The sequence below is a fragment of the Bidens hawaiensis genome, unplaced genomic scaffold (assembly GCF_021521415.1).
Source record: "Bidens hawaiensis isolate Kalapana, Puna unplaced genomic scaffold, B.hawaiensis_p1.1 tig00029045_1, whole genome shotgun sequence".
Taxonomy (NCBI): domain Eukaryota; kingdom Viridiplantae; phylum Streptophyta; class Magnoliopsida; order Asterales; family Asteraceae; genus Bidens; species Bidens hawaiensis.
The window spans coordinates 164,743-188,296 of NW_027494789.1; the positions used below are offsets into that span (position 1 = coordinate 164,743).

A 23,554-nucleotide genomic window follows, 5' to 3' on the forward strand; every position below is an offset into this window, starting at 1 on the left:
TCATTCATTGCGTAAGTTGACTTGGAGGTAATAGACTTTTGACTTTTCAAAAGTTAGTTACAAAATGGGACCTTTAACTATGTGTTTTTAAAAGTCAGTTTGAACTTTCTTGAGCAAGCAATCACATGGGATCCGGTACCGGTACCAACCAGGTATTTTTTGGTAGCAATTCATTACCGCCTTTTAAGGTTTCCGGGACCGGCAGGTACTTTACCAATTATTTCTCTTTAAACACCGTATTGTACCGGTACCGGTACTCATTTTGACTCATTTACGGTACGTTTATATCGAGAACTTGTTCGTTTAGGTTTGGATTAGTATAGAAATGATAGATCTGTGTTTGTATGGTAAAAACGAATCCAACAAAGCTATACTTACTGAAAATGGATATGATTTGATGGGTTAATCGATTGATAAAAGAACCCGTAACCTATATGCCTAAATTGCACCCTTTAAACATCGATGTTAGGTCGATTTGATGGTTGGGGTTTGTAGGCGCTGGTCAGACGATTCCGTGAATACCTAAATCGAGTTATTTGGTTAAGAAACGAAGATGATTAAGGGATTTAAGGACGAACAGTACCTGCAGCTGGACAACTTCGCCTGCAAGCTAAGTTCGCCTGATGAACTTCGCCTGCAAAGCTAAGTTCGCCTGATGACAACTTCGCTGCAAAGCTAAGTTCGCCTGATGACAACTTCGCCTGCAAGCTAAGTTCGCCTGATGAACTTCGCCTGCAAAGCTAAGTTCGCCTGATGACAACTTCGCTGCAAAGCTAAGTTCGCCTGATGACAACTTCGCCTGCAAAGCTAAGTTCGCCTGATGAACTTCGCCTGCAAAGCTAAGTTCGCCTGATGACAACTTCGCCTGCAAAGCTAAGTTCGCCTAAGGTTTAACTTCGCCTAAAGCTAAGTTCGCCTAAGGTTTAACTTCGCCTAAAGCTAAGTTCGCCTAATTGATAACTTCGCCTAAGGCCAAGTTCGCCTAACTGATAACTTCGCCTAAAGCTAAGTTCGCTTAAGGTTTAACTTCGCCTAAAGTTAAGTTCTATTAGAAAATAAATTAAAAACCTAATGAAAAATGTGTTAAGACAGTTAATGGAAATAAAATTTTTCCAAGCTGACCTGGCAGCTCGACCCCAGCCAGGGGCTCTGCCCCTTGGACCCTGCTAAGGGCTGCCGCCCCTAGACCCCACTGCCAGGGGCGCTGCCCCCGGACCCCCGTTCGTTGTGGGTTGTATAAAGATAGAAATACAACATGAGTAGTAGTAGTTAATTGATACATGTAAATATTATACAGTTAGTCGTGCACAGCTCAAGAAGGGAATAACGATTAACGGAGAGCGTGACAGGATTCAGGTGAGTTCTAGCCCCATTTATGTGTTATGTTTTCGGGGCTGTGTGCATACTCGATATGTTTGTTAATACGCTTATCCTAAGAGATAAGTGTATGCCTTATGTGAATGATGTGATATGTATGAATGATTGCTTGATGGTACGTGAACGATATTCGAATATTGCATGTACTATCAGGTTGTAACGCTATGTATAAGGTAAGTATGATATGTATGCTTATGTGTATGAACGTGATAATGTTAATAAAAGAAGGAAATGATGGTTGTATGGTTGTATGGTTACGAAAAGGGTACCGAGCCCTAATAATACTCGAGGTATGATGTATGGTTGTATGGTAACGAAGAGGAATCGAACCCTACTAATATTCGAGAACTAGGGAACCGAACCCTACTAATATTCGAGGAAAGAGGGTACCGAGCCCTAATAATACTCGAGAAAGGAGGGTACCGAGCCCTAATAATACTCGAGGTATGATGTATGGTTGTATGGTAACGAAGAGGGAATCGAACCCTACTAATATTCGAGAACTAGGGAACCGAACCCTACTAATATTCGAGGAAAGAGGGTACCGAGCCCTAATAATACTCGAGGAAGGAGGGTACCGAGCCCTAATAATACTCGAGGAAGGAGGGTACCGAGCCCTAATAATACTCGAGGAAGGAGGGTACCGAGCCCTAATAATACTCGAGGAATGTAGGGCGTAATGCTCTTTATAACGTAAGATATGAAAGTAAGTTAATACAAAAGAAAGTATGAAAGTATGAATGAAAGAATATAAGTTTATGTGTATTGTATAGTGTATGATTAACTAGAACTCACTCAGCGTAGCTGACTTTTAGTATGCACGCAGGTGAGTAGAATGAGACAGCTAGCTTGAGCGGGCACATGGTGGGCGAATAGGAGACTGGCATCTGAAGACTCAAGATGTTTTAATGTAATTGACGTTTATTTTGAAAGACAAGAATGTTTAAATAAGGCAAGTTTTGGATTGTTGTAACGTTTCATGAAAGTTTTTATATTCCGCGAAAGTTTTAATGAACTCTGATTTGTAAGAACTGTGTTTATGAGTAAATCCGACGCTAAAGTAAGGCTACCGGGTTCGGGGCCTTACAGGTACCGAGCTCATCCATATTCATATGTTATTTTTGTAAGAAAATCCACAAGATCACTAAACTTCTGCAAATCGTCGCATCAGTTGACACACCAAATTAACTTTATTAAAAAAATAAAAACACTAGATCTTTACTCCTTGTTAAATATATTAAGATAATGTGTGTGTGAGAGGGGGTTTAAAATGTAAATCCAAACAAGTTTGTGAAATCCGTGTATCTGGATTTCAAATCCAGACGCAAGCATGCCACAAACCAACTCCACTTTGCTTCTTGTCTGCCACATTGGAGTTTGTGGATTCGGACGCCCAGGGTTGGGGGAGGGTGGGTCCTTCCGGGTCCCTATATAAGCTTTGCCTATGGTTTGGTTGGAGGTGGCCTAATTGGCTAATTTTACTATTTTAACACTCCTAGTTTTCTGAAATTGGAATGAATTAGAAATATTGGCAATATTCATTTCTCACGTGTCTATGAGTGGTTATAAATAAAACAAATTTAAAAATAATAAATCTAACTAATATATTAAAGCAAAACCAATTTGTCAACTTGTCGTGTGCACCTTATGTTCCATGCCATTCACTTTCCATGCTTATAATTTTCACATAATTAATCAATTAATTTTAATCCTAATGCTAATCTTCTTACTATACTTTAAAGCAAAACAAGATATCCACATAGCTTTCAAATAGGATGACCACATAAGCTTACAAGGTTCCATCTCTAGAATTGCCATATAATTCACTAATTAATATTTTCTAGAATCATAACATCACTAATTAATGCTTTCTAGAATCATAACTAACTATTTCCTTTTAAATGATTTAAAAACCGATTTTGACTACAATTAATTATTTATAACTAATTTTTGCTACCTTTTTTAGTATGACTATTACTTTAGCAAATCAATGATTTGTATATTTATACAGTTTCTCATTCACACTGTTTATACATTTTTTCCTACATCTTGTGGTTTTGCAGAAAACAATGTAAAGAATTTTTATGATAGCTATATATATATAGGTTTAAGTTCAGGAGAGAAATGAGATTACTGTGAGAAATGAATATGGGCCACTAGTTTTATTTTATGTTTTAAATGTTTAAAAATAAATAAAAAAATTTTAATGTAACAATAAATACATTCTCTCTCTTAAATTAATACAACTAATATAACCATAATAAATCCATCTCTTTTCAATTAATATAACTAATATGACCATAATAAATCCTCTCCAATTAATAAATATCAAAACATAATATATTTTTTTTCAATTGATATACTTAGAAAAATTATTGTTATAAATAATAATAAAAAATATCATACAAATGTGTTCATTAAATATAAACAATAAATATACAACCCACACAAAATTATATAACCTACACTTGTTTTGAGCAATAAAAATGTACAACATACAAAAAAGTATACAACTTACATATGTAATTCGACATCAACAATTATATAAATTAGACAAAGATACACATATCGTATACGTGTGTAGGTTATATGTTTTTCGTGTGTAGGTAATATGTTTTTTTATTCTTAGAACAAGTGTATGCTATATGTTTTTGTGTAGGTTGTATATTTTTTATTGACATCTAATGCTAACATATGTAAGATAGTTTTTTGTATTATTCATCACAATGTACCTATGTGTTGATGAATATTGATATATTGATTTGGAAGAAATTGGTTTTGGATAGAAAAAATATTTAATGTATGAATAAACTGTATTTGTGTATGATAAAATTTTCGAGTGTACGTTATATGTTTTTCGTGTGTAGTTTATACGTTTTCGTGTGCTTGTGTAGTTTATTGATGCTGAATTTTGTGTGTCGGTTATATGTTTTTCGTGTGTAGGTTATATGTTTTCTTATTCTTAGAACAAGTGTAGGTTATATGTTTTTGTGTAGGTTGTGTACTTTTTTGTTGATGTTTAATGCAAACACGTATAAGATAGTTTTTTGTACTATTCATCACAATGTAAATACGTGTTGATGGATATTAATATACTGAGTTGGAAGAAATTGGTTTTGATAAAAATAATTTTTAATGTATGAATAAATTGTACTTGTGTAGGATAAAAATTAAAGAGAGAAAAAATAAGTTATAAAAATAAATGAATTCTTAATATTTTCCAATTATAATAATTTGATTAGTTATATTAATTAAATAGATAACTATTATATTTATTAGTTATATTAATTAAATAGATAACTATTATATTTATTAGTTATATTAATTGAAGAGAGAGCATGCATTAATACTTTCCTCATTTATCTTCAAGCATTTAAACCCAAAATAAAATTAGTGGCTCATATTCATTTATCACATTTCTCACAGTAATTTCATTTCTCTCCTGAACCATCCCCTATATATATATATACATATAAATACCATTAGTAACAGAGTAGACCTGGATAGTTTTACAAAGCTATAAACCGTCAATAAGTTTACCATTATTTTACAAAATAATAAACCGTCAAGATAGTTTGTAAGGAATGAAAAGGCGTCCTAAAAACAAATTAAACATACGGACAAAGTTTCCTTACATACTAACTGCCAGTCTATAATTTTAACTTAGCCAGTAAACTGCTTTAACCTTTACTTAATTATTACTTAGATAATTTTAGAACCATTTCTTAAAGGGGTGTTATTATGCCATGATTCAATACTTTAAGGGCTTAGCCCATCATATAGTTTATAAATTTGTAATGCAAATATAATAGAATCAGAACTTCTTACTTGAATAAGAATGACAGACTAGTAACACTCTAATAGTAAGACTTCAAAGCTTGAAGTTTTTGCTGGATATTATACAAGCGTACTGAAAGGAAAGAAGAGAGGTGCTAAAACTTAGCGTGTCGCTATCTAAAATCTAACTCCCCTTTTATAGGGAAAACACACGGGAAAAGTACAAAACAAATAAATTAAAATTACAAAAGTTATAGAAAAGTAAAGATGCTCTATAAGAGCAGGGCCATTTAAATTGGCATCCAAAGTCTCCATTATGGTACTATGTCGGAGAATCTTATCATGATTTATAGGCTATCTCCTTTTGTCAGAGCTTTATCAGAGCACTCAGAGATTCCCATTATGAACAGGGAATAAACTTTATTAATTTTGGACCTTTTCTTTTTCTTTGTCGGATTTGCTTTGGGAAGATTCCCCTGGTTGGTCTATGAATTCTTCTTGGAGTTTTCTTAGATATTTCTGCATCTAGGCATGTGATGTCTTCTATTTCTTGTGCCTCTCCTGCTAAACAAGAAAACTCATTATAATCTCCCTGACTATTAGACGAAATGGACATGGCCTTTGAGGAATCGGTTGTAGAAAAACGTTTCTTTAATTCTCTTTTCATTTCTTCTATATAAGACTTGATAATTTCAGACTTTGAAACTTCTTGTTTTCCTTCTATTAACCTTTTCGAAATCTGTTCGAACGGACTGTTGATTTCCTTTTGTCTTTTTACCATCTGGGTTTTATAATATTCTATTCTTGAGGTGATTATATCCACCGTATCCTGGCTTTCAATCTTGTTGGTAGACATATTTATCCTGGTCATTTTTGTCCAGAACTTGGTATAACAAGTTCTTTTAAGGCATGGGAAATTATCCCTTAGGGTATACCCTGTGGTCGGCTTCCATTTCCAAATCCATGGAATTGAAAATTCTATAAAAAAGTACATTGAGGCTATTCCCTCAAACCATGAATTATTATTTTTTGCTTCTATAAGATTGGGTGATACTTTTACCCATTCCAAATATAACTCTTTAAATGGTTCAGGAAGAATCTGGACTGTTGGTCCATATAGAATGAACCATTTTTGGAACCAACAAGGTATACCTTGTTTGAAGATATTATCACTGACTTTTATAAACCATGAATGTTTTCTTTTTGGATTATCATAAAACAAACATTTCTCGAATCCATGGATATAATCCCAATAGTTATATTTATAAGTTTGCCTGTCAGTTGTTTCGGGATATATGAATTCCCTTTCTTTTAGGGTACTTAACCCCCATTTTTGAGGAGGTATAATTGTTTTTATAAAAACTTTACTAAAATTATACATATTTCTTTCTCTCTCTCTCTGGGATAAAAATGTCTTATTTCTGCAGTTTCTGTAAGTCACAGAATATTTTCATAATATTGCCGTGTTTTATAAGACGGCGCTTCATATGAAGCTGGTTCTATATATTTTTGCATAAGTATCCAAGGATCATTAAAAGATTCGATATCTTCTTGATTTAGAAGGATTATTTTCTTTTGTCTCTCGGTTATGAACCAGGAATCTTCTTCATCATTGTCTTGAGTAACATATGCACAAGTAGGAGCTTTTGAAGCTTCCTCTTCTTTCTGGGCCTGTATCATGGCCCTAATCTTTTCATATAACGGATCATTCAAGTCAATTTGAATTTCTGTATCATTTGTGTTGTTATTAACAACATTTGAACTGGAGGCAGCATTTGAGCTAGAAGCAATGTTTGAGGCTATAAGCCTCCTGGTTCCCATTTGGGCTAGGACTATTTCCTGCCTGTTATTAATACTGAGTCCTCTACCTCTTCCTCGAGGAATCATTCCTGAAAACACAAAATTAAGCCGAAGAGATTATTTTCTCCTTTTCTTTTAGGATTTTTATCCTTTCTCTAGCATTTTATATATGTATATACATATATATATGTATATACATATATACATATTCTTTTTGGGTAATATCCTATATATATATATACATATATATATAGGATCAGGATCATATGAGAACTTTTTGGGAATGGAGAACTGTAAGAACCATTTTGGACCACAAAAAAACCCAATAATAAAAAAAATCATAAAACAAAAAAAAAACACAAAATTAAAAAAACTAAAAAAAACCAAAATTCTTATTTATCATCCCGGTTTCTAAAAAAACGTAAAAAAAAATTCTCGGTTTAGCTAAATTATACATATATGTATAATATGTACACACATGTTTTTTTTTCATATACACGTATGTATAATTTAAGGTAAATGATAATATACATATGTGTACATTACGTAACTAGAGATTAAATGAAAGTATACATACATGTATAGGTATAATACGAATTAAAAAGAAAAAAAATCATTTTTTTATTATACATATATGTATAATATGTACACACATGTTTTTTTTCTATACACATGTATAGTTTAAGGTAAATGATAATGTACATATGTGTACATTACGTAACTAGAGATTAAATGAAAGTATACATATGTGTATAGGTATAATATGAATTAAAAAGAAAAAAAATTCGTTTTTTTTAATGAAACCGGAATGAAATATAAGAATTTTGGTTTTTTTTACTTTTTAAAATTTTCATTTTTTTTGTTTTATAATTTTTTAAATATTTTTTTAAAGACTTTTTTACTGGTCCAAAATGGGTATCAAAGTTCTCAATTTGTCAATGGTTCTCTTAGGATCCTTATCCTATATATATAGGGTTAGGTTAAAATAAAAACCCATTTGAGTTGTGAAAACTCTAGAAACTCATTCTCAACCACATGTTTTTAATTAATGATTAAATCTTGTGGTCCACGATTAAAGTTAATAAAAAATGTTAACATGAATATAACTTTTTCTCTCTCCTAAAAACATATAAAAAAATTAGTAAAAAAATATTAAAAAATAGCAAACCAATTTTTTTTAATGTTTCGATGTTTTGTATTAAATGTTACAACATATATTACATGTAACAAAAAAAAACCGATATTACATAGGGTTTTCGCGAGTTTTCACAACTCAAGTGGGTTTTCATTCTATACTTTGCCTATATGTGTGTGTGTGTGTGTGTGTGTGTGTGTGTATATATGACGCTTGAAATTTTTCCACCCGTGTGTAACACGGGCCACTATCCTAATAAAGATATAAAGAAATATTATTTAACTAATTTCAAATTAATAAAATTAAAATTGTACACAGAGTATTAATTTCTATTTGGATATTAGTATGTTTTCATGGATTTTGAAGTAATAGGTGTAATTTGAATTTTCTATAATGTTTTGTTTTTTCTTTTTATAATTATTTATCATTTATTACGCTGTGTTCCAGAGTTTAATTTAACAAGAGGAGAGAAAAGATTTGGAGAGAAATAAACAAAATTGGTGTTTCTGAGTTTTTTAATGAAAAGAAGAGAAATGAGGAGAAAAAGTTTTTAGTGTATTTATATGTCTTTCCAAATTGGAAAGATATGGAGAGAAGAGAAGATATGAACCCACAAAATTGGTAAAACTGTAACTTTCTTTTCTGTTCCTCTCTACTCGGGGACACATAAAATGATTAATATTCTTTCTTTTTCTCTTTTTTTCATTAAACTCGGGAACACGATATCATTTTATTTTCTTTCATTTCTTTTCTATCTTAATTTCCCTTCTTTTCTCTTCTCTCATTAATTAGAACTTCGGAACACAGCTAGAGTTCTAAACAAAACAGATGCATTTCAATCGGCATAAAATAGTTCAGAGGGTAAGATAGTTATTTTGTATAGTTATTCGGATGGTCAACCTAGGGGTGTGCAGAATTAGGGTCGGACCGAAAAAACCCGAAACTGGACCGACCCTAATTTTACAAAAATGTTTTCGGTCTTTGATATCCATTGAAATCGGTTTCGGGTATCTGCCCCTGAGGACCCTTAAAAACCCGAATAACCGGTAGATGCAAACAATAATATGCAATAACCCTAAAAAATTACGTATACGTGTATCTATTTCTGTACCAATATAAGCTTCTATCAAGCTGCTACTGTCAATATGCTAACACTTTGATTCTTGTTGTTCTCCATTCTACCAAACTGCTACTGCCTACTGATATTGTTCATATCATTGTTGCTAGTTCATTAAGACATTTCAACGAACACTTGGAAGGCATACTTAATCAAAAGATAAATTAAACCCATCTTGATCAATTAAGCACCGAAATTGCACAATCATGTTATACTAATCAATAAAATCTAAAGATTCATGAATCTAACAGAGCATATACTTCAAAATCACAACGAGAATGCTAATAGATCATGAAGAAAATTGCTATAAAACACATGAAAGCTTACTCGTTTGGTTGTGGATTACTCTGTTAATCGTTCAGACAATCATCCGCATCATTTCCAGCGGTCCAAGCCATATCTTTTTCTGCAATTAAGACTACAGAACTGGAAATTTTTCGGTCTCAGGTCCTCTTGTAGAGAACCGATGAATCGACCACAGCTAGGACCGAACCCGATTATCCCCAACCGGTCCGGTATTCGGTCTTAATAATCCACACACTCGGTCTTCGGGTCGGGTCGGTCTTCTCTCGGTCCGGGTCGGGTTTTTTCATTTGCACACCCCTAGTTCAACCAATAATATTTTAATTTGTTCAGATCTTACTAGCTCAGACTCTCTTAACCATTCAAACCTCTTGCCAAACAGCCACTTATTAAATATTAAATATTAATACGTAGAATGGAATGTGAATTCTTTTACAATATTCCTATAGTAGTGATAAATTTATAGATGACTGCCACTAAACACAATACAATATAAAATTAAGGACCAAAGAGAACGATTGTTATTAAAAAAAAAAAGGTTTCTCTATATATGTTTGTTCGTGTTCACTTACTTGTTTTATTACGTAATAATTAATGTTTTTATGAATAGACTGATATCTATATAATAATCAATATAATCAAATAATAATCAATAAATTGACCACTGGTGACACAAATACATACAATTAACCGAATCTCAAACCTCCCGTGGGGAAATATTTGAAGTTAAATTCATCCCCTACTCACATTATTTAATTATTTATGTCCATATTTTTGGTGTTTTATCCAGTAATTGTTCGTCAACAACTTCTGTTGACATGGCATCTAGTAAATTGTTTACTTATATCTTTTTTCATCAAGATTGCAAAATGATCAACATATTTGTTAGATTTTTTTTTTTTTTTTTTTTTTTGTGATAGTAAGCTAGCAGATGATCATGGATTCATGGGTATCTTGTCTATTTATTGCGTTCTTTGTTAGATCAACCATGGATACCATGTTCGAAAACGTTGGACATTTTCATACGTATGCCAAATGATGGCAATGACATGCAATAATAACATATTTTGATTATAAATGCGTTGTAATATATAGGGGAAGGTTCATGTACAAAATAATCTTAACATGAGAACGTATGAAACAATACCGATCTACCAAAAATGAGAACGTAGAAACATTATCAACTACAATGCTAATCGGCATAAGCAATGTTTTATAATAACAAAGAAAAAAAACCTAATAATAACAACACAAAAATCAAAATCAGCAACAAAATCATAATAACAACAAATACTTATAACAATATAAGAAAAAAACCTAATAATAATAACAAAATGTAAATCAACAAATACTTATAACGTCTCATAATCGGAAATCAGCAAATATAAATAAAAAATAACAGCAAACAATTATAACAACAAACCTAATAATAACAACAACAAATTAGTTCTCACTGTTTTCATGTTAAGAACAAAATCTATTTGATCCTGAAACGTATTATATAATAGATATTTTTTTGTAAGTCATTAAACTTGTAAGAAATTACTCATCGTGGTATCTGAACATGTTTAATACCCAACAAATGTAACATAACATATTATAAGATATTAATTTTCATTTAAAACTACATTTAATTATTTTCTTTGAATTTACTTTAAGAGCATAATTAGTTTAATAGCTTATAAAGTTCATGTACAATCATATGTATGATTTTTAGCATTAGGGTGCCTAGATGCTAAATAATGTTTTGTCTTTTTAAATGATGAGGAAATTTAAGTCTTTTGGTTGTTAAAAAGACGTATAATTTACAAGTGACGTTAGAGAGCAAAATATTTACCATTAAAAAAAGTTTCAACATATTTTAGAAATTATTTATTAAAGTAATTAATAAATAATTTGATTAATTTACATTTTCTCTAAAAAGCAATACTAATTGTTAGAGAAATTTTTACATACTTTTAAAAATTATAATTATAATCAGTCAAATACTTGAAAAACAACATTTCTATAAAACAATTAGTTAAACAGCACAAATCACATAACATTTACTTAAACATGTGACTTTGATCTCAAAAATCAATCCATTTTTAGAGTGAGAATGTATGCTCGAAAATGTAACAAGATAAAATTATCTTTTTAACAAATTGTACATACATGTTTTTTTAATCAGAATTCACTTTTTTTTTGGAGTTCTTGTAATATTCTTTCAAAGGTATAAAACATGTCCAAGTAGATTGAGCAAAGGTGTTGTTGACTCAACACATCAATCATCAAAGAATATTGAATTCTAACTACAAACTCTTGTGAAGAAAACCCATCATTCTAAGCATCTTTTAATATCTTTTCATTTGTCTCCATTTACATTTCACCTTAATACAAATACCTCTTTGGATCCTCCGTAACAATCACCACTTGTTTGATCATTCCAAAGTTAACCATGGCTAAAAGACTCACCAAACCCTCCCTCAAAATCTCAAAAAAAGAACACACCCATCAATTCAAAAGTCTCATAAAAGCCTTGAAACCAAAGGTTTTCATAACCAACTCTTCCGATTTCAAGACCTTGGTTCAAGAGCTTACGGGCAATGGTTCACAATCTTTGGCACAATCTTCTTTCTCCCCTCCTCCCACGGCCCGTTTTGTATCACCAGAACCGGCTCACATGATTCAAATAGACGACCATGATAGCCCTGATCCAAGTTTAGATAATATTAGTGATTTTAGTGTCATCAATCCTACAGATAATTACATGTTCATGCAGTCTGATGATAGTAATTGTTCGTCTGAAGAACTAGCGTTTCAATGGCCTCAGGATCAACTCATAGACTATGATAGCCCTGATCCTAGCCTCGGTAGTAGCCCAGATATAAGTTTAGATAACATGTTCATGCGGTTTAATCATTATGATAATTGTTCGTCTGAAGAATCAGGTTTGCAATGGTCTCAAGATCGCGATGTGAATATTGAAATTGAGCTAAGGAACATTGAGTCATGGCTCCTAGACTTTGATTCATCGGCTTGTAGCCATGATGCACCATTTGTGCCCATGAGTGCATACGAGTATGACTACAACTTGCCTCCATCTATTATGTAATTCATGAGCGTGTATAGATGTATATATATACTCATCGTATTGTATATTTTTTATTACTTGTATATGCACGGTTGTATATTCTTTCTCTATTATTTTTAATATTATTTGTATTGTTTATTTGATATATAAATACAAATTAATAGATTCATGTCTACAAGTTACTCCTATTAATACATATTTCACTTTAATCATCAGTTATATGTAAATATATAGAGACTAAGATGGCCGCCAGTGGTTTGATGCATGATCCGTGCATTGGGTGATGGCTCTAAGGCGGTCAAACCTTTGGCATTGAGCTTTTAAGGGTTTGGCCGGAAAAATATATACAAACATAATGGGGTGATGATGTTGTGTAATTTGACGTAGGCATGGTTGTAAAAACCCTGTCTAGACCCCAATTAATTGCTAATCGGTGCCCCGCTAAATAGTCATCAACTAATCCTTATCTGGTCAAAAATCAGCCAAAATTTTAAAATTTGGTATACATATGTATATTTGAAAGATTGCGTATAAGTTCCAATCAGAATAATTGTTAGTCCCTACACCACCGTTTAGCGATTTCTACAACACTACTTGCAGAATTGCAGGTGTGTAGATGTGAAAAAGAACGTAACTAAGAAAGTCTTAAAGAGTGTTAGGATATCATTTTATTTTAAAAATAAACTCATATATCTAAAAATAAATTCATATATCGGCTTGGCTTTCAATTTAAAATATTTTTGATATATGGATTTAGTTTTTTTTTAAATGGTTATATGGATCACCGACTCACCCTTTTATTTTAAGAGGAAACTCACCATAAATAAGAAAACTCACCATTTTTAAATTGAAGTATTGAGATGTCTCAATAGATCTTAAATATACATAAACAAAGCCTCCTTAAATTATCTCAAGTCACCGGATTGTTTTATTTATAAATGAAGGTTTCTCATGCATTTGACCCGAATTCACGGGTAAGAGTCTCACCAAACCCGGATAGTACTTAAACGGGTTATAACATCTCATTATATTAAACATTAATCTCATCAAATATTTTATATGAAAAATCCTATAAAATAGGGACATATTAAAAACTAATATATGATTTTTTTTAAAAAAAATATTATTTATAATTAAGAAACAATTTTAAAAAACTTACCAAATCCTGATAGCTTTTAAACTGGGTTATAACATCTCATTTATTTGTGAAACTATTTTATCATCAAATCATAAGTATATTACTAACTTTCTTACAATAAATAAAATTATAATCCTAAAAAAATATATAAATATTAAAAACAAATAATGTAAAACAATCCCGTAATACGGAAGATAAAAGCTAGTTTGGTTATAAAATATGAATTATTATTATTATTGTTGCACAAAAAGCAACAGTGTAAATGCCACTATACCAACGGCCCATTCACTTGGTTCATCTAATTTAATTTACTAGGTTCCAACCACGTCACCCTTTGGCTGTTAGTTGTCTTGCAACTTTAATACTACAAAACGGCCCCGTTACGCTTTTAATTGCGGCTAATGACTTACAAAAATACTCAAACTTATTCTCTAATTTGGCTTATTTGATTATTAAACAATAGAGTATTTTCTGATAAATATTTAAGAAAATAATATGTATTTTACATGGACTTTCCATACTAAAAAATCAGTTGTATCATGTTTGCACCCATTTAAAAATAGGGGAAAATTACCAAGTAGACAATATTGATTTATTTATTTTTTTCTCAAATATTGACACTATATTTTAGACATTTCATTTTACTTCAATGAGAAGTCGTCACTCGCACGTCAAACTAGTCGGCCCTTTTTTTAGGCCTTGAATTTATAAAATAATATCAGTAGGACCCACTTTTTAACCCAATAGTTGTCATGTGTCACATGTAGACTAAGATTAGCCTACAAAAGTATCTCCTCAGCTGTTTGTGTCACATCCACTTAAAGTCCCCATTAGCACATATGTGGTTGAGAGCCATCACATTCGGGTGCAACAACACAATTATCAAGAGACTAACTAAAATCAAGATAGTGTTTATTTCATTAAACTGGTGTTTTTTTTAGTGTTAAATTGATTGTTTATTATTAATAAAGGTGATTAATGTCTTTTGGATTACATCGAAACAGAAGGCAAGCGGGCAACAAGTTGCGTCGCTACCCCTTTTTTGAATCGCAAAACCCAATTTTTTAAAAACTATATTTGCTGATCTTAGTTGTTTCTATAATTGATTTGACCTAACAACATTAGTATTGATAAATGCATGTAAATAGAGTAATATTTTTTACACCATTTATATATCATATATTTTGGTTATTACATATGTGACAACCATATACATCGAATAACCATACTGGTGTGACCAATTTTAGTTTTAAAAACTTGAAATCAACCATCTAGAGTTTATGTAGAACTAAGTGAGCACCAAACTGAGGCTGCAAAGTGACGATGAGGTGTGGAGCATGAGAGTACGAAGTAGACAACTCAAAAGAGAAGCGTCTAAGAATCATAACAAGCGCCATTTTTGCTTCCATCATGGCAAAAGTTTGCCCAATACATATACGCGGACCCCCTCCAAAGGGAACGAATGAGGCTTGACCATTGGTCGCCTTTGACACACCTTTAGCAAATCTCTCGGGCTTGAACTCCTTGGCGTCGACTCCCCATAGATCATAGTCATGATGTAAAAGAATGGTGTTTAGTTGGATGTGTGTTCCGGCTGGTAATGTTGAGTTCCCTAATTTTGTTTCTTCATGTATCATCCTTCCTAATGCCGCCCCCGGTGGATATAGTCGAAGAACCTCGTTTAAAATCATATTCACCTACAAATTAAACTATATAATTGAGAAAAATCTATGTACACATACCGCTATTAGAGAGGCATAAAGCTTATAAGTAAATGACAAGTAATCACAAGGGATAGGTATATGAAGAAATATATCTTTTATACACTTCATAATTGAGCTTGTTTTCCTTTTAAAACTAGTTATATTCGAGTTACATATATATCTGGTACTTACCACATTCAGATGACTCAGTCCATCAATATATGGTTTTCTCTCTCCAAATACATCTAAAACTTCATTTCTTGCATTTGTTTGCCAATCTGTGTATTGACTTAATAAAACCATAGTCCAAACAAGCAAATTTGCGGTGGTCTCTTGACCTGCAAAGTAGAAAAGTTTACACTCTTCAATAACTTCATCTATGCTTAGTCCAAAATAATTGTTCCCATTTTGTTTGATCTCTTTGTAGTTGGAATCCAATAGAATCCCCAAAAGGTCTTCATTATCAATGTTCCCATATTTCATCATGGTTACTCTCTTGTCGATTATACTTCTTATTGAAGCCTTTACTTCTCGTTCGATCTCTTTAATCCTCATGTTGGATCGTGTCGGTAAAAATCTGTTAAGCCAATTATAATTTATTAGATAGAATACATCAGCTAGGATTCATTTAATTATCTTTATGGGAATCTAATTTGTTAAGATTTTCTTTGTGATTATTCTAGTCATATTTCTACACATAGTTGAACAATAATACACAATACGTTTATAGGGTTTTCGTTGTAAGATATCAATAATAACTGATTGGTCTTATTATAGGAAATTTACTCACCTAAATCCTGGAATGTAAACCGATTGTTCGGCCATTATGATAAGTTGTGCTTGTTCTTGTTGAAGTCGAGATATTCGTTTTCCTTCCTCAAAACTACCACCAAACGCTGTACGTGAAATCACATCGCTACTGAACGACTGGAGATGAGGCCAAACATCAACTTCACATGAACTTCGATCATTGGTTAACAATTCTCCCCATTTCTCGATCATCTCATTACAACTCACATAAAATGCCGGTATCATGTGCTGCTACCAAATAATATAAATATCTTAAAAATCATGTTTTCAACTCAAAAAAGGAATTTAGGCAGTAACAAGTGTTACTTAACAAGTAACCTTTAGCTTCTCAACATGGAATGCAGGATTAATGATTCTCCTATGCTTGATCCAGCGATCAGCATCAGTGTCGATCAACCCTGTTGCTAGAAGTTTAGTTAAGGGATTGTTTACACTTGGCTTTTGAAACTGATTATAGTTAGCCAATATCTTTCGTATCATAAGCGGTTCAGATATTTGCACCATTGGTTTGTTCCCCATCCACGTAAAACAAACTTTACCTATATATGCAAGCAAAAGCAATGCATATTTTTATGCTCTATATATAATGTTATAATGCTCTATAAGCATTTGCACATATTGCACATACCGTGAGTAGCGACGGCCTTATGGACAAACGGCAAGACACGCGGAACTATATCATTGGTTATACCGATGGGTTTAGCTTTAGCTTCAACTAACAATTGCACCATCTCTTTCAAATCTCCAAACAGAAACTTGTAAGAGTTACCATTAAGGCCTTGTTCTCTTAGAAGTTTCTCCATTTTCTTAGGTTTGAACCACATCAAGTTCAAAAAACTCAGTGCACATGAGACCAATATTACTGCTATACACATAGCATAACACATTGTATTAACTTGTTTTAGAATGATTTGTTGTTCTATGGCATGTGGAGAATGATGATACTTATAGATATGCTACTAAAGATTGGGGGATTTAAGTTGATTTGTTTTCAAAGATGAGGGGTTGGTGTGTAAATAAGTGTTAATCACAATAATTAACGGCCCCGATTAACCTATAGTGGTTGGTGAAGAGAGTTCGATCTCCCAACTTATCAAGTAAAATATGAATATTCTTTTACTAGAAAAGTTAAAAGTCGATATATTTTATCATCTTGTGATTACTTCTTGTAGTAGTTTAACATGGTTTATTTATTTGATAAGTACCTTATATCTTATTGTGCAATTATATTCTAATAGGTATACCAATATATATAAATAACCATAATTTTATTAAAATAAAAATATTATTATACTAAGAAATACAATAATGTTATGTGATATGGTGTGCAATTATATATTTTTTATGTAGAATATATATATATATATATATATATATATATATATATGGGGTAGGTTCTAGTGAAAATTTATTTTAAAAAGAAAATTTAAAAACTCCTAAAAATTTCTAAAAAACTATTTTTAACTTTTTTTTTGAAGTTTCTTTTTTTCCCCATTATTCTTATATGTTGTTTTGGTTCAAAAAAAAAAAAAAATTTTGTCGGTAACTTCGTCGGTATAGTGCGCATGTGTAATAATGTGCATTGCATATATGCAAAAGTGTTTGTATTGCATAGAATACAACACTATTGTATACATGCAATATAAGACTAATACACACATCGAATACACATTAGTATGTATGTGTAATACAACATTAACGCACATGTGTACCACATCGACTTTTATTTTATTATTATTTTTTTTTCATATAATACAACACTACTACACATATACAATACACAAATATTGAATATATGCAATAAAACACTATTAAACTCACAAATACATAGTAATACATATTTGTAATACAACGGTATCGCACAGTAATACGTATGTGCATTACAACGGTTTTTTTAATTATATATATATATAGGAAGAGGATCAAGAGAAAACTCACATTTAGAGAGAAAACTTAAAAACTCCTAAAAACTTCTAAAGAATTATTTTTAATTAAAAATAAAAAAAATATTTTCAAAATTCTGTTTTAGCCATTATTCTTATATTTTCTTATATTTCACTCGAAATATATATATATATATATATATATATATATATATATTCTACATAAAAACTAGAAGTGAATTTGTACATATTATGCAGTGTTATTAAAACCCGATTGTACAAGTTAGGTTACGTGGTATGTTTTAAACTAGTATTGTTGGACCAAGAAGATTTTTACGAGTGGCAATGGAACCTGTGACATGGTTTACTGGTTAAACCAATTTGAGTTAAAATTATTATTATTATTATTATTACTACTACTAGCCAATGTTGTAAAAGTTGTTAGGCGGTTCTAGGAGGTCGACTGGGGAGTTGCGAGTACTTGGGAGTAGTCGGGGATTACTCGGAAAATACCTACGGAGTACTCGGCCGAGGCGGGAAATACTCGATCTAGGCGGGGAGTAATCGGGGAGTACTCGGCCGCCTACTCGGGAGTTTTACAACAAAGCTACTAGCTAAAAATTCAAGCTCAAACTTGATTCATTAAAAGCTTGAGCCAGCTCATGGCTCGTCTAGTCGGTTTGTTATATTATTCTATTCTACAAATATTAATATATACAAAAGACAAAAAAATATTATAATTTTATTAATAAACACGTAATGCAACATTTCTAAATAAGATAATTTGCAAAACTATATGTATTAACTTTATTACATGCTTTTTGAACATTTTTGGTTTAACTTAAACAAGCTCAAGAGCCAAGTCAATCCTAGCTCGGGCTCGACTCGCTTACAATCAAGCCAAGTCAGTTTGGCTCGTTTAATTACAAGCTTTTTTCGAGCGAACCTAGTGTGAGCCGAAAAAGTTGATCACTCTTAAGCTAGATGCAATGCTCTTGAGACCGGATCGGACCGGCCGGTCGTCCGGTTCTAGGTAGATTGTTCAGCTCCTAAAAAACCAGTCGGTTCCAACCGATTCACTTGTTCGACCGAGAACCCGAACCGGTTGAACCGGGCTATTATTAAAAAAAAATATTTTTTTTAAAATTCCTTTTTTCAGCCTTAATCGTTGTTTTTGGAGAAAAATTGTTCGGTCGGTCCAACCAGTTTGACTAGTTAACCGTTCGGTTCGCCGAAAACATCGGGTCGATGTGCTATTTTGACACCTTGAGTACAGTCCGTGGTTCATCACTGCTGCCCAAACGTCCGATACCGAACCCACAACGCCGTCCGGCGGTTCCTCCGGCGTCCGTATCTCCGATCCGTTCAGGTATGTATCTGCATTGGATCCAAATCTAACCCTAATACCCCCATTTAATCTTAATCACAACTATGCATAATACCAACAAGAAGCATCGATTCACCAAGTTCCGAACCACCCGATTACCATTGCTAATCACAATTACAGCTCTAATCTTTACAATATTAATATTATCAATCCACAAAAAGAAACCCAGCTCCCAATTAGCCTTATCAGATCAAAACCCAACAAATTTACATAAACCCGCAACCCGATTCGGTCCAATGGTTGACACCGTTAACGGGACCGAACTAATTTGGCAAATCCCGGGTTCTGCAAGATCAGTTTTGTTTCTAGCTCATGGGTGTAATGGTAAAGCTGCTAACTTTTGGGATAAGTCATTGGATTGTGATCATTGTGTTGGTTTGCCTGAAGAGAAGGCTATTGTTAGTGAAGCTTTGGACCGAAAGTTTGCGGTTGTTGCGGTTACGAGTAAAGGAAAGTGTTGGTCACTTATGAAGGAAACAATAGTTGTTGAAAGAGTTATTAAATGGTGGGTCAAGAAGCAAAATCTTGAAAAGTTGCCGGTTGTGGCGTTAGGTGCTTCGTCGGGTGGTTATTTCGTTTCGATGCTTGCGAGTAAGATGAAGTTTAGTAGTATTGTGGTTATGATTGCCGAAGGTGTGTTTGATCGTATTGGTGCTACGAAAGACTACCCGCCTACACTTTTTGTTCACATGCCGAAGGATAAGCGAAGGAAGAGGTTGATCGATGCGAATCTTGAAGTTATGCGGAATCAAGGTGTGGATGTCGCGGAAGTTGAGTGTTTGGAGTTGCCGTTGTCGCCGAGGTTTCTTGCGGAGAGAGTTCCGGGCCTTGGGTTAAAGGCTTCGGCGGAGTTGTTTGGTGTGTTTAAGGAGAAAGGGTTCGTTGATGAGAGGGGTTACCTGGTGCGTGACGGGTGGGTTTTACCGTGGAAAGAAGCCGCGAGCGAGAGGAAGGTGAGTTTGCCTAATGAGGTTTTGATTAGTTACATTCAGGAGGAGTTGAATCTTGCTTTTGCTTATCATGAAATGACTAGTTTGCAGTCTGAGCGGATGTTTAATTGGTTTGAATCTCATTTGTAAGTTGTAACTTTTTTGTTTTTTTTTTAAATATTTTTCAAGAGCTCTTTTTCATGAACCTTTTATATAGTATGATGAATGATCTGACCTGAATCGACTGGACTATATAATCTAACACTAAAAAGTTGAGATTTTATGCTTAAAACCTGTCTTAAAGACGAAATCTTCACAAGTTTGACATCTTTGTGTGTAACAAAAATCAAACTTTTTGAAAGCAAACATAATTCTGAACTACTTTTTAAAACAATTTCTTGACTGGAAGTGGTAATATACACTGAACTCATATTCAATAATTTTGTTTACAAACCCACATGTTATAGTATGACCCACCGTAAAGTGATTATGTTGGAAATAATGAGTTTTCTACAGTAGATCTGATATTTAAATCATAAAGCATATATTTGAAAAGGCTCTTGTATGAATGTTCACTAATCATTAGTGTTAGTGATGAAGGCACCATGCTTATGTTATTGTTTTGCCTTGTTTCTCTTCTTAAATTGCTACTCAACCGTTGCCCAGTTGCACTTCGATTACCCTACTGCAAATCTTTCCACCACATGGTCCAACAATGAATCTTTACCCCATTCTGTTAACTTCACAGATGGCTCAAGGGTCCGGGCCATCCTCCTTAGAGGATCATTAGGGACTGCATTCGCATGTGGTTTCTACTGCAATGGAGCCTGTACCTCTTACCTCTTTTCAGTCTTCATTGTTCAAACCAGCAGTGCGAGTGAAATCGTTCTACCTGCTATCGGGTTCCCTCAAGTGGTGTGGTCAGCAAACCGAGACAATCCGGTTATTGACGGTGCAATACTTAATCTCACTTCAACTGGAGAATTGGTCCTGCAGAGAGTTGATGGAAGCACAGTCTGGACTACCAACACTAGCGGGAATTCCATTGCCGGTTTGAATTTAACTCATGATGGAAACCTGGTGTTGTTTGATATCAATAGCTCGGTTGTTTGGCAATCTTTTGACTACCCAACAGACTGTTTGGTACAGGGACAAAGACTGTTTCAAGGAAAACAACTAATACCTAGTGTTTCATCAACCAATTTGACGGCCCAAAAAGGTTTGTTTTCTATTCAAGTCATGAATGATGGATTGTTCGCTTATGTTGGATCAACCCCTTTTAGAGTGTATTACAGTCGTCTGGACTCTAGCAAGGATACAAATAAAGGAAGAAGATATGCCAGGTTCTTGAATGGTAGTTTGTCTTTATTCATTTATACTGTTGAGCCAAGTGAGCCAGATGGCGTGATTGAGATACCTCAAGCATCACCGGCGCAATATATGAAACTGATGCCAGATGGGCATTTGCAAGTGTTTGAATGGCAAGGGAGGTGGGTGGTGGTGGCTGATCTACTTAATGATATTGATGGTCAGTGTCATTACCCTATGGCTTGTGGGAGAAACGCCCTTTGCTCGGGTAACAACAATGTAGCTGTCCGGTATCAAGTTCTCCCGGGAGAGACTACTTCAGAGCAGTGGATGATCGACAATCGAACCTGGGTTGCTCTGGGTTGCTCTGAAATTACTCCTCTGACATGTAATGCCACCCAAGATCATGCTCTTATTGCACTTGAGAACGTTATGTACTTCAGCATTTATGAAGACATGGAAGGGGTGGACGCCGACTCATGCAAACGAGCATGTTTAAACAATTGCTCATGCAAAGCAGCTCTGTTTCAATATAGTACTGATCCTACAATTGGGGGTTGTGTTTTACCTTCTGAGCTCTTCACAATGATGAATATTGATCCAGATGTAATTCATCGTAATGCCTCAATTTTCATAAAAGTGCAGAATGTAAGATCACCTCCTTCTGCTTCCACGTCTCAGTCATCTCGATCGACTTTAGGAGTTATACTAACTTCCACTATTGGAAGCGTTTTATTTCTGCTAGGGGTAATAGCTTTTACTATTTACATAATCCGCAAGCGAAGACAGGCCAATAAAATGGAGGAAGAGTCGATAGGGGTGGTACCAGCAATGCCGACTCGGTTTTCCTATGAACAATTGAAAACCGCCACGGAGAATTTCAATAAAAAGCTTGGTGAAGGAGGATTCGGAGCAGTTTTCGAAGGGACTCTTGAAGATAACTCCAAGATAGCAGTAAAATGTCTTGAGGGCCTTGGGCAGGTTAAAAAATCATTCTTAGCCGAGGTTCAATCCACTGGAAGCATTCACCATGTGAATCTGGTTAGACTCGTAGGATTTTGTGCATGGAAATCACAACGTTTTCTCGTGTATGAATTCATGAGTAAGGGTCACTAGATCGATGGATCTACCATGGAGTTCGAGAGTACACACTCGAATGGGAATGCAGAAAGAAAATCATTCTTGATGTAGCCAAGGGCCTAGCATATCTTCACGAAGAATGCAGGCAAAAGATCATCCACCTAGATATTAAACCTCAAAACATATTGCTAGACAGTGATTTCAATGCCAAAGTATCTGATTTCGGCTTGTCAAAACTCATCGATAGAAATTAAACCCAAGTTATCACTACTATGAGAGGAACCCCCCGGATATCTGGCTCCAGAATGGCTGAGCTCAATCATTACTGTAAAAGTTGATGTATATGGCTTTGGGATCGTTCTCTTAGAGACGTGTGGGAGGAAAAACTTTGATAGATCTCAGTCTGAAGCAAGCTGGCACTTACTTGATGTGCTTCAAAAAAGTTGGGAACAAGAGATCCTGCATGATATGGTTGACAAGTATAGAGTGAAGATACGCAGACTCATAGTTTAGAAGTTGTAGAGATGATGAAAGTGGCTTCGTGGTGCTTACAATGTGATTTTACGAAAAGGCCATCAATGCCGACGGTGGTTAAGGTATTAGAAGGCGCACTGACTGTTGAATCTAGCTTGGATTACAACTTCACGGATACTAGAATGCAAAACAGAGCAGTTGAAGTACATGATAAAGATATGACACCATTGATGGCTTCTGTCCTATCTGGTCCTAGGTAA

The 23,554-nt window shown here is 33.6% G+C and overlaps 2 protein-coding genes and 1 pseudogene across 2 annotated transcripts; 2 read left to right on the forward strand and 1 right to left on the reverse strand.

The window, feature by feature from the left end:
• Nucleotides 1-14,991: 14,991 nt before the first annotated feature.
• On the reverse strand, nt 14,992-17,123 carry LOC143578176 (cytochrome P450 CYP72A219-like). The gene is made up of 5 exons (XM_077061841.1): nt 16,862-17,123; nt 16,552-16,772; nt 16,214-16,461; nt 15,616-16,000; nt 14,992-15,417 (listed from the first exon to the last, which is right to left on the reverse strand). Exons 1-5 carry the CDS (start codon nt 17,118-17,120, stop codon nt 14,992-14,994), a joined length of 1,539 nt encoding a protein of 512 aa, XP_076917956.1. The 5' UTR covers nt 17,121-17,123.
• A 2,550-nt stretch (nt 17,124-19,673) lies between these two features.
• LOC143578177 (uncharacterized) lies at nt 19,674-20,582 on the forward strand. Its single transcript, XM_077061842.1, has one exon. The coding sequence runs from the start codon at nt 19,740-19,742 to the stop codon at nt 20,580-20,582; it is 843 nt and encodes a 280-aa protein (XP_076917957.1). The 5' UTR covers nt 19,674-19,739.
• A 444-nt stretch (nt 20,583-21,026) lies between these two features.
• On the forward strand, nt 21,027-23,554 carry LOC143578178 (G-type lectin S-receptor-like serine/threonine-protein kinase SD2-5; annotated as a pseudogene).

Excerpts from the sequence above, each read along its gene's own strand:
- LOC143578176 (XM_077061841.1), bottom strand. The coding sequence starts at position 17,120 with ATGTGTTATGCTATGTGTATAGCAGTAATATTGGTCTCATGTGCACTG. Across the intron at positions 16,001-16,213 it reads GTTTACATTCCAGGATTTAG|ATTTTTACCGACACGATCCA; the intron begins GTGAGTAAATTT and ends TTGGCTTAACAG. Across the intron at positions 15,418-15,615 it reads GACTGAGTCATCTGAATGTG|GTGAATATGATTTTAAACGA; the intron begins GTAAGTACCAGA and ends TTTAATTTGTAG.
- LOC143578177 (XM_077061842.1), top strand. The coding sequence starts at position 19,740 with ATGGTTGACACCGTTAACGGGACCGAACTAATTTGGCAAATCCCGGGT.